Source organism: Sciurus vulgaris (genome assembly GCF_902686455.1).
Source record: "Sciurus vulgaris genome assembly, chromosome: 1".
NCBI classification, from domain to species: domain Eukaryota; kingdom Metazoa; phylum Chordata; class Mammalia; order Rodentia; family Sciuridae; genus Sciurus; species Sciurus vulgaris.
The window spans coordinates 192,089,937-192,107,447 of NC_136461.1; the positions used below are offsets into that span (position 1 = coordinate 192,089,937).

Consider the following 17,511-nt stretch of genomic DNA (forward strand, 5'->3'; position numbering starts at 1 on the left):
GGAAAGCTCTATGCCCAACTCTTGCTTCATCAGGTCTCTGACCAGGGGTGTCAAACTGTAATGCTATGTTGGATCAGCCAGAGGCTGCCAACAGCAACACTGTGAAAACTCCCTGTTAGTCAACTGTTGAAGGGAGACAAAGACGCCTTAGAAGGGATGACATTCTGTCCTTTGAACCAATGGACAAGTTACAATATTTTTTTGTGGAAAGCAGAGATGGTCTTAGAAGAGACACCTCCTTTCTTTCTCTGACATTCAGGAAGTTCATACATTAACTAAAGATGGTTTCCCTGGTTTTAATGAGTGACTTACCACACATAACATTGTAAAGTTCAATGTTTTCAAATGGAGGCACTTTAGTCTTGTACTTAAATGTTGGGCCATAACCTACAAAAACAGTCTTCCAAAAGAAAAAAAAAGAAAAAAAGAAAAACAGAAACAATTAGCCATTCCTGACATCCAATAGCAAGCCTTGCTCTACATAGGAATGCTGGGAGACCTCACTCACCCCTCCGCTCCCATCCCTTTCAACAATGGCTAAAACACAAAACACAATGTCAGCTCACAGTTCTGGAATCGTACCTGCATGCTGTTGACTTTGTTATCAAATCCATGGTCCCCCTGGAAAAAACATTTTCCTGATGGTTTCTTATAAACATCCAAAGGTTTCCTACATTGAAACAATTTTATCATCAGTCAGGATTTCTCCTGAAATCGTTCTGATAAAAAGCCAGTTTCAGGATACAGAGGATCTCTGAGAAGGGGCTTTCGAAAGCCTGTTTGTCTCTGTGATTACATCATTTCTGTGGTGATGACAGGATACTTCTGTTCATTTCTCCAAGTGTCCTTGCTTTGACAGTCGCCCCACGATGAATGGAGACCTTTGAACAGAATCCGGGCACCCTCCTCATATCTCTTGCTTACACCCAGCAGAGCACTTATCCCAGGTAAAGTTCTGCCCTCCCGTGTGCCTCCTGAGATTGGAGAGTGTTGACTGTCCTGTGGGACATTGTGTGTCTGCTTCATTTCTACGTACCCCTGACAAGGTTCAGAGTCACCACAGAGCAGGCACCTCAGAAACGTGAGATATTTCATCAATGCTTTGGAGCTCTGGATTTTATAAAAATTTGCCTATCAGTACACTACAACTAGAGTATAATTGTATAATTGAGAGTCAAGTGAACTCTGATGGTGACATATCTAACAAAATCCTAGGCAATATCCCTACTCAGAAATAAAAAACGGAAACACTGCTCTCAAGACATCAAGATAATTAACCTTTCCCCTTGTGCCAGCAAGACTTCATTTACATAAGTGTCATAGGATCCTTTTCCAAATAAAGTTTATGTTTATTAATATGAAGATTCCTTAAGTATCTACAGGGCACATAGCACTGAAGCAATGTGCTTGGGGAAAACAAAGAAATCTATCAAAAGGGTTTCCACCCTTACTGAACAGCATCTTGAAGTTGGGATGATAATAACATATGTGCATATGTAACCCAACCATGCAAAAGTTGAATTAAAAAGATTCACTGCTAATTAAAATGCCTGGCTTTGGTCTATGCTAATTTGAACAGCTGTCATCATCTTTCACATAACATCTGCTCAACCCCCAAGTTCTCTTCATATGAACCTGCCAACTGCATCAAATTTTCTCTCCCCCAAGTCACCCCACACGTAGAAGTTTCTGCACAGGGCACAACCAAGCCATTTTGGTCCCATCTCTGTAATGCTTCCAACTCCTCATGTCCATTCTACATGATTCCAATATCTCTGGCCTTCACATATATCTCTTAATAATCCCACATATTAAACTCTGTCTACCCCTTAAAATTACAGTAGGACCTTCATGTGTTTGTCACACGTGTCTTTCGAAGCATTCTGTATTGATACAGGTTCCTAGGGGACCAACATTTTTCCTTCTCTGGTCTCCCTGGTAAACTGAGCAGAGAACCTAGGGTAGAATGCATGTCATAGCTGTTCAGTCTTTGCTGCAGACAGATTCACTGCACTTTTCTAGGAGAAAGTTAAAGGAAGAGTGGGAAGACTATGTCTGCTTCCAGGGCTGTGTGAAAATGAACCACCTTTCAGCAATTAACTCTTTAAAATTGTCTGAACCTCCAGATGTCCTAACAAGATTCAAAAGCAAGACTTCATTAATATTTGAAAGAAGGCAAACATGGGAAATAAAGCAATGTAAAACACATCCATGATAACAGGTTTCTAGATTCACATTTGCTGAAGTCCTCTATAAAGTCTAGTCAATCAAGATCACATTAGTCCTGGGTTCTCAGGCAAAAGGTCCTAGTTATAATTTTGGCTGGTTCCAGTAATAAAAACAAAGGTTAGAATATCAATTCAAAAATGGATATAAGCATACACATACACACAAATGTGCGTGGAAAGACTCCAAAGGGACATCAAGACACCAACACCCAGAACAGATGAGTCATCTCAGCACTTAACTGCTCACTGAGCACACAGCATGTTTGGAAAGAGTGAGATTCCAACTATTTCTTTTAATGATGACCAGGAACCTTAAATTATTTCCAGTTATCAAAGAGGTGGCTACAAAGATAAGAAACAGGGATAGCCCGCGCCCCAAGTTACCTTGCAACGTGCCATCTGCGGTCCACCAACAGATGGATATCCTCAATTCTTCTGTTGTTGGCATAATGCAAGCGTTTGGGAAGGTGCTGTTTCATGTAAGGCTTAAAGTGCTGATCTGGTTTTTTACACTGAAATATAAATGAACATTGGTCTTTTTCTTCTAGAAAAAGTTGTAGTTATTCTAGAACTCCCTTTAAAGCTGAAGACAGTTTTAAGCTCAACAAAGGGTATTTAGTGAATAAAGAGAATGTTTTGCCCTCTATCAAATAATACACACTGAAAATAAATAAGGCAATTGGATAGCTTTTGAAATGGTATAGCAGATTATCAGAGGAGAGGGAGGAATTCAAAAGACATACTCCTGACTCAGGAGACCCTAACTGAGAGCAGTCATACCCAATAGCCTTTCCCAACAGCTTCAAGTCAAGGGGCAGAGAAAGGAGGCGTGATACATGCAGGCCTATCTGATGATAGGTGCTAGTGCTTTGAAAGTCTCTGCCCTAAAACAGGGAACAATGGATCCAGATGGTGGGCAGATCTGCTTCAGAGAAAGTAAAGATTTGATTAATCGTGAATGAAGACTTGTCAGTTCTAATGGAAGAATCCAATATTCTCAGTTTGCATCATTGCCAAGACCACTCTGGGTCCTGTGGTTGATCCCAGGTCAGAAGTTTTGAAAGCTTTCAGAGCAACAAATAAACAAGATGGCAAGGCAGTGAGGCAGATGTTCCATGTTCCTCCAACCCACAGTAGGGGATGAACATGGAAAGAAAGTGTTCCAAGGGCAAAGCCCTGATAGCTTCCAACACTTACCGTGAGGTTAGCGATAATGACTTTGGGGTCATCTGTGCAAAAAGAGAAGGAGAAAAACTTCAAAAGACATGACCAATAATCATTGAGTCATTTTTGCAGGATATTCAATTCTTCCTCATCTCCCAAGCCCAGAAAAACTATCACTTACATATTTTATTTTAAACACATATGTAATTGTGTGGGAGTTTCATATTTCAATAAGTGAAATGCAACTAAACAAATGGAACAAATCCTACAGCGCATTTCTCTGTCGGTCCAGGTCTCCTCTTCTCGATGGAAACGCCTCTTTCCATAGCACCATGATACTGATAGGTAAATTTCTCCCGAGTTGCCCAAAATGGTTCCTCTGGAGCAATTTAATGTCAGGAACTAAACTGGGTATAGGGGCTTTCACCATGACTTCCTATTTATCTGTAGGTATTTGAAACAAGTCATCACCCTGTTTAAAATGAACCTTCTAATCTATTGAGTTATATTTTTAAAGGGAGTTTTGTTTTCATGGTAATATTATGAGTTTAATTACATAGGGGCTGCTCCTTTCCGGTCATGGGCACACACATATGTGTCTTCTTGTTTTTCATTACCAGCAAACAAAGGCTATTTTAGTCAATACTCTGAACCAGCTAAAAGCAAAACTATGTAAATGATGGCTGTGTATAAACAGGATTATATTATCTGAATGTCCTCTTTTGGGGGGACTGTGGGGAGAAAGAGGAGATTGTAGGTTGTTTAGATTTTGTTTTGTTTTCCAAAAATTTGGTGCAGTATGTCATTACAGAATCAGCAGAAAAGGAAAGCAGCATTCAGGAGAGATACCCACTGTCACAGTGCAGCCCTCCCTGCTATTAATGTCAGTGTGGCAGGCCTTGTCTGTATCATTGGCTGCTGCAATCCCCCACACCTGGTGCACAGTAGGCACTCAGTAAATATTTGTTAATAAATATTAATAAATGTCTGTTCCTATTTATTGAAAATGCATGTTGCTGTGGAATATAAATATATACACTCCAAAAACTTCTTTCAGTATCTTAGTTCTAAAGCTAAAATGTATAATGCATCCTACTTAAATTGGGGTTAAATTTTAGTTGCAGCTTTTAATGGAAAGTAAGTGAAAATGATAACAATAATGGCTAACCCACACTGAATCTGTACCGTGTGCCTGTCACTCTAGAAGAGCTTTGGAAGGGCTTTCTCTCTGGTCATCCATAAACACCCCAGAAGGGGAATGCTTTCAGAATCCTCACTAAGTCAGACAGCTTCGGAGGGTGGAGGCGCCTGCACACTCGGATGCCCATGCAACCCGACTGACAAAGCCATGCCTTGAACCTCTACCATCTTGAGCCTCACAAACCACAGTCCTCAAAGAGGCCAGAACAAGTCATGTTCTTTGATAATGAAGAGAGAAAAATAGCATGGGGTAATCTTGTACTCAGATATATCCCAGAGAATTACTAGAAGATAACAACTGCCCAAGTCCATGTTTGAGATACCAGTCCTTCAATACTGAACTCCTTGTGTGCCAACAGGTTCCACTTGTGTGAGCAAAGAGTAGTGATTAAGAATAGGCAAATCTGGATTTCTGTCCCAGCTTGCCACTTACTAACTGTCCTCCTCTGAGCCAACTCCTTCGCCCTCTCTGACCTTTGACTTGTACTGCCTACAAAGAGGATAATAATTCATATCATATGGGGCTATTGGAAGGATTAGATAAAATTGTGTACATACATACTCAGCTAAAATAAGGACACGACCGAACCACCATCATGATTAACCCTTCTTAGCTTTGACAATGTGCACATTACACCAGTGTACGTTAAATATACATAATGTCTCATTTGTCTTCCCCAAAATCTATAATTTGCAGATCAGAAAGCCAAGGCACACAGTGTTAAAGGAGTTTGTCCAACCTTGCCCAGCAAGTACCAGGCAGAGCTGAGGTTTGAGCCTGGACATGTGGCCATCGTTTGCTCCCTTCCTGGCTTTCTCAGAATGAAATCGCATATGAAAATGCTTTGTAGAGCACAAAACATTTCATTTTTGGTAGTTACGATTTCAGACCCCAGGAAAGCTCTTCTTCCCTGCAAACGACCTCCCTATTACATTCACAGATATCAAAAATATCTTTTAAAACAGACTAGCTCTTTCTTGCCTAAGCAAAATGCAAATACTAAATTCAAAATGTACCCTAACTGCTGGCATCCAGTCTATGGCAACAGCACACCTATATCAAATGAGCAAAGACAGGAGTCCACATGGGACAGAAAAGGATAAGGAAAGAAGAGACAAGGACACCAACATTTTGTTTATTTCACAACCTTGCCTGGGACTGACCTTGGAACATTTCCCAAATGTGTTGACTCAGGAACATAATTTGGGAAAAACTTAATTTTCCAAAACTTTAAGCTTGGTGTCAATGGTTTCTTATTCCCAAGGCTTAAAAACTCCAAAAAGCTTTTTTTTTTTTTTTTTTTCCAAAATGTGCCATGTGCCATGTCTCAAATAAAACTATAGACTTCTCAAAACCTAGGTAGGCAGTACCTAAACATCTTAGTGCACGAATTTAAAAGTCTTTCAGTGGCATATCATCATATGACCTATAAAATCCAAGCGACAAGATTATTCCTGTTGGTTTTATTGCCAATATTTGAAAACAGTTGCCAATCCCTGGGGGCTTAATTTTTTCCCCTCCTGGATCACCAATCACTTTGACAAAGGGGAAGAGCCCCTTTTACATGGCTAGCAACTTTCAGCATCCAAATGTGGTTCTCTTTAGACTTAAGTTTCAGCTAAGGGACTAGCCTGAACTTGATGCTGAAAAACTCTTTTCTTGTAAACAGAAAGTTACGGTTATAAACATGCCTCAAATTAAGTTCAATTTCCACATGATAAAAACAAGAGTAAATATTTATGTAATTCTAGTCTGAGCCAGGAACTACTCTGGACAATATACATAGATTAACTACCACAACTCTGTAGATAGCTACTGTCATTTATCATCTCCATTTTTCAGATGAAAAAAAAAAAAACTGAGGTTTAGGGTTCAAATGACTTTCTCAAGTTCACTCAGCTAAGCAGGAGCAGAGGTAGGGTTTTTGGCCAAAGTACTCCAGCTCCAGAGAACCATGCCTTACCCAGTCCACTGCATTACCACTCTAACCACTGAGGATTTTAAGACTCAACTTACATTTAGCATTGTTGCTAAATTTGGATCGAATTCTTCCTAGAGTTCCAGGCACTAAAGTAATATCGTCCACATTGGTCAGGTAATTGCTCAGAAACTCAGTTCTATCACATGTAACATCTTCCATACCTATGAGCAGAGGGGGTAGAAAAGAAAAAACAAGCATTCAGGCAATATTAAAACTAATATCCTAAAAATTTCACAGACTCTAAAGATGACATCCAAGCATTGCTTTAATTAGTTCTTAACTTAATGGGAGAAATCCTCACATTTGAGATTTCTGAAGTTGACTTTCAACTTTTTAATGCCTCTCTGTGTAACCTTTCACTGGACTTTTATTTAGCCACATCATCTTGCAAGCACTAGAAGGTTGAAAAAGCATCATCTCAGTAATCATTTAAGTCATTGAGCAAGAACAGCAAGACAAAGGAACTAATCATATTTTTTAAAAAAACAAACAATTTAGAGTCATTATGAAAAAGATCTAGTCTTCAAAGAAAATATATCCTAGATTGCTTCAAACTCTTCCCAGCTGGGAGTGGTATAAATAACAGGAATACATAGTTCTGTGTCTCTTTTACAAAATGTCCTTCTCCAGCTCTCTCTCTCCCTCTCTCCCTCTCTCCCTCTCTCCCTCTCTCCCTCTCTCTCTCCCTCTCTCCCTCTCTCCCTCTCTCTCTCTCTCTCTCTCTCTCTCATATGCATCTCCTATCTTGAGCACATAATCACCAGCCTTCACTCTGTCTCCTCTGGTGGCCTTGGATGTTACTGACAAAACAATACTGGCAACAAGAGATGAGACAGGAAAATATCAGCTCCAATGACCACCCAAACTGAAAAACAAAATAATGCTGAAAACAAGTTGTAAACAGTGTAATTAGAACTGAAAGCTAGCAACTAGGGCACAGAAAGGGTCTAGATAAGGAATTGTTTTTAACCAACCAATGTTCTTCTCCCACCTCAAATTTCTTCTCTTCCCTCCATCAAAGAAAGTTTCTTGATCAATATTTTAAAAATAATAAAAATAAAAACACACTTGGAATCATAAGCTGAAGGCGTCTAATAGATACCTTTATTGTCTCTTATAAGATGACATGGAACTATGAAGGTTTAATATAAAGTAGTGCCTCCACATCCAGTTTTGCTTTCCATCATTTCTGTTACCCATGATCAACAATAGTCCAAAAATGTTAATGGAAAATTCCAAAAAGAAACAATTTATAAGTTTTAAATTGCCATTCTAAATATAATAATGAAATCTCATGCTCTCCTGCTCCAAACCACCCAGGACATGAGTCATCCCTTTATCTCAGCGTATCCACACTATATATGCTATCCACCCCAGGAGAGTTGAAAGCGACAACATTCATATAACTTTTATTACAGCATATTCTCCTAAGTCTTCTATTTTATTACTAGATTTTATTGTTAATTTCTTATTGTGTCTATTTATAAACTAAACTTTATCATAATTATGTATGTATGGGAAAAAGCATGATATGTACAGGGTTTGGTACTACTCACAGTCTTGGATATCCACTGGGGGTCTTGGAACATACTCTCCTTAGATAAGGGGAGACTACTCAATTGCTTTACACAATACATGATATGTATATTCTCTAAGAGGGAAAATTAATGATTCTGTAAAGGACTCCCTAAGGTTTTATTTTCTTATTTTTTAAATATATTTTTAGTTAAAGATAGACAAAATACCTTTATTTTATTGATTTATTTTTTTATGTGGTGCTAAAGATCCAACCCAGTGCCTCACATGTGCTAGGCAAGCACTTTACCACTGAGTTACAACTCCGGCCTCTCCCTAAGGCCCAAATCTGGTAAAATTCAAATGATCACTTCCTATAATTCCAAATCCATATCCTCTACCCCTTCTTAAATACGAATTGGAAGAAAGAGAGAGAAAAACAAATCTCAATGAAGCACAAGGGTTATATGTTATTTCCCTTAACACTGAAACTCTCAGGAAGAGAATTTTAAAATAAGGAAAAAAAAAAAAAACCTACCATATTCTAGTAAAATCTTAGCCCAGGGAGGGAGGGAAAGTCTCCAAATACATAATAATGGAGGACTGGAGGGGTCTTCCACTTGTTACATTCTAGGGATGTAACTGATGCCACTCCAGGGGTGCACAACCTTGCTTTCAAGTTCACAGGGCAAGTTTGCTGAATGCTTCTCCAGCATTGCCCCACGTCCCACCTCAAGACCAACTTGGCATGGGTGGAGTCCATGTTCTCAATCTTCAGAGGAGGAGCTCAGACCTTGAAAGACCACAGAACTTGTACAGCATCGAATGACTCTTTAGTAGCACAAGGCAATTTGAGCTCCTCTGAAATTTATTCTGACTTCAAAGCCCACACCCCTCAACATGACAGCATACTCCTTTTAGGAAAGAGATGCTGTTGCTTCCCCAGATCAAATGGATCTACTCATCCTAGAAGCCTGCACACTGAGAAAAGGTTTTAACCTGTCCATGACCTTTAGGGTGCCTCAGCATGTGACTCACTGGGACCAACTACTTCTTAGACATCTGCCTCCAGCATGTGAGCAAATGCTATTGACACCTCTGGGCAACTCAGTTGATTCAGCTGTGTCACACGCTCCAGATTCTCTGTCCTGTCTGTAGCTCTCCACTAAGCCAAAATTATGGAACATGATTTTACAGGCGGTAACAGCCCCCTCAGGAGAGCAAGTTAGTCCCCACAGCTTTTCTCCCCACAATCTGTCATAGATCTTCTAGAACTTTCTGGAAAGAAAATTTCAGGCCCAGAGCCCAGCTTTGTCTAGAAAGATTTACCACCCTTTCTCGACATAACTGTCAAAGAGTCAAAGAAGTCTCATCTTCCAAACTCTACTAGAAGGGAGCAATTGGGAATTTCATGGTCATAATTTCAATTGGGTAGTTCAGGAAAGCAGGAGGACTCTTTAGAACTCAATGTTCACGTCCGTGATATAAGAATGTCCCACGAGGCCCTGTCATCATACTGTGTTTATAATGTTCTTGACCACCTCAGAGTAAAGTTGTCATGAGTTTTTCTACTTTATAAAATGTTTAGGAAACTGCTTCCTGAGGTGCTGCTGCTTCCCTCTAACAATCTTCTGTAGAGCAGCAGAGCTTCTGGTTTTGGCTTTGAATTCCTTCAGTGAGTTCAGGCAAATGGCTGGACTTATACATGGCTTCTTTGACAAGACCCTATGTCTCTACCTCCTTATCATATTCACATGCACATTTTAACCACAAAAACTCTGTGGGCTTCTTTTTTTTTTTGGGGGGGGGGGAGGTTCACAGGGATGGGAGATTATCACCTGATGTGCCAGATACATAGAGCAAGTCCTTAATATCACAAGTGAATCACCTGCCTTAAGAGGCAAATTTTTGAAGAAAGCCCTCTCCTGTGAAGAACAGGAAGATACAGAAGACCCTGCTTTTGATTAAAATGAACCCAGGGTCACCTCAGGTTGTTTGGAATCATGACCTGATTTTTTTTTTTCCTATCCTGAAGAAAAGGAAAAGGAGGTGAAGAATAGAAACTTGGATTCTGGGGGGGTGGCGGAGGCAAGTTTCCTTTCCTTAACACCCTCAGAAACATCTATTTATCTATCTTGTTAGCAAAGGAAAACAAAGCTTTACCGTGATCTCCAACAAAGATGACATTTACACACCGGTGCAGCTTGAGCTGTTTCAGTCCATCCATTAACTGCCCCACAGTTTTGTCAATTTCCCTCAGAGGATTTGTCATCTGGAAAAAAGAGCAAGTTAGTCCTCACAGACTTTGTTTCTTGTTGTTTTGTTTTTTAATCTTTCAGTTTCCATAGATCGTCTACCCTTAGAACATTCTGGAAGGAAAACTTCAGGCCCAGTGGCAGAGCTTTGTCTAAGCGAGCTTTTCCTGCCATTTTTAATGGAAATCTGGTCTAAGGACTTCATATTCTTTAAAGAGAATTAAAAACTTTCCTCATCCAATTCTTTTCAAGATTCTTTGATATAAAAATATCAAAAATATTATTAAATTCCTTTTAGAGATAAAAATGCCTTTTCTACAATGTAGCAGCATCTTTTAAGTTCAAGAGTTTTCAGAGCGAATAGAAAGTTGGATGAATGGTTTAAGCCTCTTGTCTCTTGTGTAAAAATCACATTAGGCTTCAAACTAGGCAAGGACACAGTGGCTAAGTGAAATTATCAACTCCCACTGGGTAACAAATGAGAACATCACTAATGGGACCCGTCGCATGTCCCAAAGAAATCCACTGTCGGCTTCTAAAAACAATAGATTAATGGAAGAAGTTATTCTAAGAAACAAGCTACTGTTCCTCCAATTAGTTCTTTTCAAGCTGGTTTTGAATGAAATGAGCATCTACAACATCCCTAACGGAAACAAAAACGAACCAGAATTTGTTCTAGAAGTTTCTTATTTAGTCTAACACAAAAACTCAATTTTCTCTGAAGAACATTTTCAAAGCCTAAGAAACATAATCCATGTCATATTTTTCTTCAAATGGAAATCTAGCAACTCAAATGCTCCCGCACACTACAGGTCTCCCTTCTCAACCTCATCTCTAACTGTGCAATGGAAAGATTTTTATATGAAACTTCACATCAGACAAACCTTTGAGAGCACTTTAGATGAAGTTTGCAACTTAGCTAGCAATCACACACATATACCTAAGATAACTAGGACAAGAACAGAAGACATCTGAATATCATTTTTACTCAACACACAATGTTATCTTCCATTGGCACCTTTGCAGATGATTCAAGACCTTTCATCCTACTGTTTCATCAGTGAAATCAGGTGTAGACATTTTTTTCTTTATGGAAGGCTTCAGTATTTCAAATCCTATCCCAAGCAGTAAGTCAGAACTGAAAGTTTCAGAAAGAGATGAGCAATGGGATACGAAGGGACTAACAGATGTGCAGCTAATGGTACTTGCTTCTAAGAAAACCATGCTTTCCTCCAAGATCTTTATCTAGACAAAGAAATACCAAATGTACAACATATGTGGATCCTTGGCAATGTCTTATTTTTCTTGATTCAGCAGGACAATTCAGGTAAATTCCAGAACCTACTTCTTAATGATCTATTCAGACAATTACAAGTAAGAGACTGCCACATAAGTATTTGGAAGTTTCAGGAAAGTAACAACCATAGGCTCTTCTGAGTGTACTGGAGCAAATAAATATCACTCATGTCATCATGAGAAACACACGACTCTGCCCATTGTTTCCTTCTTTCATTCTATGTCAGCAATTGCCTTGTCCCTACTTTAAGACTGTTTCTGATCTCTGAGAGTACAGACCACTAACCTAAGTCAACTTTCTATTGAATTCTAATTTACATAGTTTTTGAGGAATCCCCCTGCTAACTTGTGGGGTCATTCTCAAGAACCAAGGTCACAAACCATTGACTAATTGTGTGCATAAGTGCAAGCAAACCAATAGCCCTCTGAACAGTCACTTTAGCCTAAATGTTAATGCCAGTTTGGAGACAACAAACTCTAAAGAAAGTAAAAGACTCCTTTTTTTTCTGCCAGGCTGAAAGTTCAGGAAGTCTTCTTATCAGTGTTCACCTTTGAAGTACCAGATTCTTCTGGACTCCAAGTCAATGACATTGCACCAGAGTTTTTCTGAAACGTATCCAGCCAATTTTCAAAGCAAAGCACTGGAGGAAACCTTCAACACAGACCTGCCCGCCACAAAGCTTCGGAACAATAGATAAACTTACTTTGTCCTGACGAGTTTCCGCTGCATAATGATCCATCCTATGTAATTTTCTTCTTCTTTTCTTTGGAGGAGCAACTGGTCTTTCCTGTCTCCTCTTAGGGGTAACTTTCCTCTTAGGTCTCTTAGCCGGAGTAAGAGATGGGCCATAACTACTCTCCTGTACTGGCGGATAGAGATGTCTGCACTCAGAGGCCGTCTGTCCCTCTGGGTCAGAAAATAAAGCTCAACTTTCCCGTCTGGGGTCAGCAGAGTCTTAGAAAGACTAAGGCTCCTTAAGTGAGAACACATGAGTATGACAGGTGATTCAAGGACCTCTCTAGAGAAAAGCCTCGTAAATGGGTCTTGAAGCTATTGTCTCAGCTTCTTTGCTAAGAACAAGAATGTAATTTAAGACAATCTAGTCATGTGGGCTTCTTTTAGCTGACAAGCTTGCTTATAGATACACCCAAAGGTGACATTAGAGAAGTTCTGCGATCTGTCACTCCTGCACTAGGGAGAGGCCAGTCTTTGATTACAAAAAGCTCTCCATTAATAAAGTATTAATTTACCACCAAACAGAAGACTAGTCACTTGGCCATCTCAAGATGGGAATACAGTTCATGTAGGTGGTTCCAATTCAGAGAAGCATGGGTATCTGTCATGCCACAAAATTTGTCAGAGCACTGTCACCTTCACTGGCAAGGATCATGGAAAATTTTTAACCCAAGGATGGAATGAGCATGAATAATTCCTTGGTCCTGAATACATTTGACAGATCAGGACTTTTGGCAGGAGAGAGAACCTCTCACTGAAAACTGAAGTTTCCAGCACAGAGGAACTCTGACATAAATAGTACTATATTTTTAGAAAGGCTCTTTGAAAGTTAGATAAATGTGACAAGTCCTCGAGATTTCCTCATCTTGGTATACAGATCCAGGATGGCTCTAGGTATGTCCTTGCTGTTCCTTACACCTACCCCTGATTGGGAGAAATGACAGTGCTATAGGTTTTATTTGAAACTCCAGAGAACAGTAAAGTCTGATACATAAACTGAGTGAAGAAGATAACCTTTTGGAACTTCCAAATGCTGGAGAAAAACAGGCCCCTGATTTGCTGATGGTGCAAAGGTGAATTAAAGCAGCAAGCCCTGCTGTCTACCTAGCTAACTTCTCTCTTGGCAGGACTGTTCCAAGAGCCATTCAGATGCAGGAAGGGGCAGGAGGAGGGACAATGTTAGAAGAAGAAGGAGAACATCTGCCATGCGCTCTCACGGTTTCCAGGGCAAGCGACTGCAAGAGCTCTTCTGCTTCTGTCTCATCCTCTTTCTCCGGCAAAGCGATCTAAAGACACAGCCCCATAGACTTGGATTGGGTTTGGTTTAATGCCTCTAATTTTAGGCAATCTCCACGAGAAGAGTGAGAAAAGGAAAAGAAAGTTTTTTCCATTTCATGGTCACCAAGTACATTCTGCTAGCACTCAAATCTGCCCATCAAACACCAGGCCATTTGCAAGAGACTTCAACATTCCAAAGACTCCCAAGGTGAGCCCTTCCAATGGTAGCAGGTTAGAAGAGCAGGAGAAGTAGGGTTTAGTCAAATTGAGTTTTCATCCAGGGATTATAGTGCATGTATTTCCTTCTTCAAATGTTAGAGGGAGATGAAAGCTAAGTTTTCACTGACCAGCCATACTGTAGCCTGAATTTAGAAGTTTTAGCCTGAGGTTATTAGGAGGATGGGAAGGAGAGGGGCAAATTTCCCTGCTTTTCAGAAGGATATATTGCCATCTGAAGGGAGGGACTAGCCAGCCAAAGCTCTGCCTCTAGGCCTGGAGGAGCAGCCCAACAAGAGGTCACAGAGAAAGCATACAAGGTCAAAGAGAAAAAGGTTGCGCCAATAATCAAAAGCAAGCATATGTTTGAACATTCACCATTACACTATGAAACCAGGAGCAATACATCATTTCTGGATGCCATTAGCCCAGTGTTTGGTCATCTTAATAATACCTTTGAGAATCATCCTGAAAAAGGGTACTTAAGTATTATGTAAACAAAGCACAAATTCCAACTGAGTTCATCTTACTGTAGCATACAGCATTCTGTTAGAATCATTTCAATTAAATTTCAAATACGAGTTATTTTCTCATACGTCAAAGGTAGCTAAAAGAAGTCTTTCAGCTAATGTGTGTAGTCTTTTCATGCGCCATAAAAGTATTCAATAATATATAGGGATATCTATATATTAATCTGCATATAGGACACATAGGTATATAAGCCAATTAATCTATGACCAAAGAAAGATTTTGCTCACTTGCTTTGGTTTTGTGTTTAAAAGTGTAAACTATTTTGTTTTGTCTTATTTTTAGTTAAAATAAGATTTCTAGAACCAGAGGATAAATAGTTGAAATCTGAAAATACTCCCTCCTTTATGAGAGAAATTGACCAGGTAATCAGATTACCATTACTGAAGATATAATCTAAGTTATCCAATTAAGACTGTTTACTCAGTAGGTATATGAGAAAACACCCATCTGCAAATATTAGGGCTAAAAGAACATAACATAAATAGTTCTAACTTTTATTTCAAAAATACTTTAGGAAAAAAATTCACTTGTATATTTATGAGCAACTCCAGACATAGAAACCATCTTTACAGCAAATTAAAGCATTCTATATCACACTTCATTTACTCATTGCTCAGAACTTAAAGTGTTTATTTCTTAATTAAAACACGACACATCTACTTTCAGTAGATAACTGTAACTGAAGTACATGTGCTAGAATTCCAGAGATGTTCATGGATAAAGAATATTTCTTGTTAAGCTACATAACCTAAAGTATAACATGAGTTGTACCTCATCTGTATTATTAAAAGCCAACTTCTGACTTAAAGAAATGCCCTGTGTGATTTGAACATAGTTATTAACAGACCACTTTGCTGGTCCCCTGAACTGAAGGAGCATTAACTGGTTCCATGGGAAGGCCGTTGTGGGAGCCAGAAGTTCTGTCTCCAGGTTCTCCACTTCCAAGTCAACCCACTTGAGCAGTCCCAAGTTCTTCCAGTACTAGCCTCCTACTTTTAAAAGAACAACTTGGGACTGGGGAGATAGCTCAGTTGGTAGAGTGCTTGCCTTGCAAGCACAAGGCCCTGGGTTCAATCTCCAGCACCACAAAAAAATAAAAAATAAAAAAATAATAAAATAAAAGAACAACTATATCCAAATCTCTGTTCTATCTACCTTGGGGTCTTTTAAAGGCTATTATTCAAGCAAAGCTGAACTTTAAATAGAGCACATGGAACTGCTTAGGTGTTTTGTAAGGTTTTTTTTTTTTCTTTTAACATTTTCATAAAATGTGGTTCCTTTTGTTCACTTTAGATTAATCTCCTCAAAGAAACTCATCCTAAAGATAAAACAACCATTCTTCTTTTTCTCTCCTGACAAAATAATATTTGTGTTTCATGTATGCAGATGTTTATCTTGTTTTATCATGTTTCATAATCATGCAAAACTGATCAAACATCAAAGGAACAGAAAAAGAACGCCAGATTTATATGACTTCAGTGATTTAAGACAAATGAAGAATTAATTTCTAATTTTTCAAGAAAAAAATCACTGACCACTGAGTAGATAATCAAGTACTCAGAAATACTTATGACTTCTTGGCATTTACTACCTTTATTTAGATATGCTGCAATTTGTTCGAAAATACTTAAGCCAAGATATATCTATCTGTATCTCCAACTCATCCTATGCTGAACACAGTGAATTTAATTATAGGCAACAGTGTTGTCATAGGTTAGTAGAGAATTAGAGTCAGTTTCCCTCAAAGAGTTTTTAAAATACTTTTTAAGCTGAAATCAAGTTTTACTATGTTCATGTAGACACATCACCCTGTTAGGAAAGAAACATTAAAAACATTTAAAATAAAAGGTTTAGACTTGCAGATTTCATATTTTAAAATGATTTTTGCTGAAACATTGGGAGGATTTCACCCTAGGTAAAAAAAGAATATGACAAAATAAAACCATCCCTTCCCTATCTTCTGAATTTGAAGTTTTACTGGCTTCTACCTTATAAATAGACTGTCTTCTCAGATGGCTAAGCCTTACAGTTCTGCTAAACAGACACATTGGGTAGTATGTTTCTCTAACTAAGAATTCACTTAACCTTTGGGGGATGACGAATATGTTCACACTCTTGAATGTGGTGATGGTTTCACAATATAAATACCAATGTCAAAATGTACCAAATAAAAGTGTCTAATACTATAAACTACCAGGATGCTATACTTACTAAGGCTATCAGAGCTGCTTAACTGACCTACCCTCTCCGAACAGCATACTCATTTTAAAGGTGCTAAAATTCAGCTGTAATGTTTCACATTGGAGGTTTCATCCCTAAATGCCTTTCCACTCCTTTCTGATGATGACTGGTGCCAACCCTTCCCAATTCTTCACATGGTGACTGATACCTGCAAGTCTGGAATATAAACCATTCCCATTAACACCAAGTTTAGGGTATGTTTCAATATCAAAGGAATCTGCAATGAAGTTCCTGTAAGAAAAACAAGTATGTTTAAGATTTTTAAAAATGTTTCCGTGTTGTAATTCTGAATAAACCTTGTAGATACGATTACTCCCAAAGACTGTACAAATCCTGAAATAAGGTCAGTGGGTCAGGTGGCCCAGGAGCACAGACTCCCCTCAGGCAGATGATAAACTACTAACCTCCGGGCCAAAAGGGCCGTATTTGTGTCCAGAGAAATCAGGTTGTTCAGAGTAGAAGGCATAGACTGAAGGCCTACGGGAAGATTGGAAGGTTTATTATTTCCCCAAACCACACAGAACAAAGACTGTCAAATATCCCTACCCACTTTAAGAAAAAAAAAAATCCTTCAAGTTTAGTTAATCTCTCAACCACTGTCAGTATTACCATGGAAAACTTTTTTCTTTTCCCCTTATTGCTCCAACACCCACCACCCTCTACGCCACTCCCACTGTGGTTACTGCCTGGTACCACTTTCAGAAATTAAAAGTCACAAAGGGAAATCTGAGCATGAACTCATTTCTTTGAACCTCAAAATAATAGAACCTAGTGGTAATTCACATGGGCCACACAATCTGCAGCCATAAAGATCTACCTCTGTTCAAATGCAAAGTTGGTCTTAATGCTTCTTGATCTTTTAGAAGCTG

General features: G+C 39.0%; 1 protein-coding gene across 1 annotated transcript in view; it reads right to left on the minus strand.

Annotated features, from left to right (window-relative positions):
* Positions 1-17,511, minus strand: part of ENPP2 (ectonucleotide pyrophosphatase/phosphodiesterase 2) — a 110,949-nt gene that overhangs the window by 23,914 nt on the left and 69,524 nt on the right. The window contains 7 exon segments of the mRNA XM_079140682.1: positions 313-400; positions 583-670; positions 2,613-2,740; positions 3,426-3,457; positions 6,610-6,735; positions 10,253-10,361; positions 17,047-17,119. Of these exon segments, the coding sequence (XP_078996808.1) occupies positions 313-400; positions 583-670; positions 2,613-2,740; positions 3,426-3,457; positions 6,610-6,735; positions 10,253-10,361; positions 17,047-17,119 (644 nt within the window).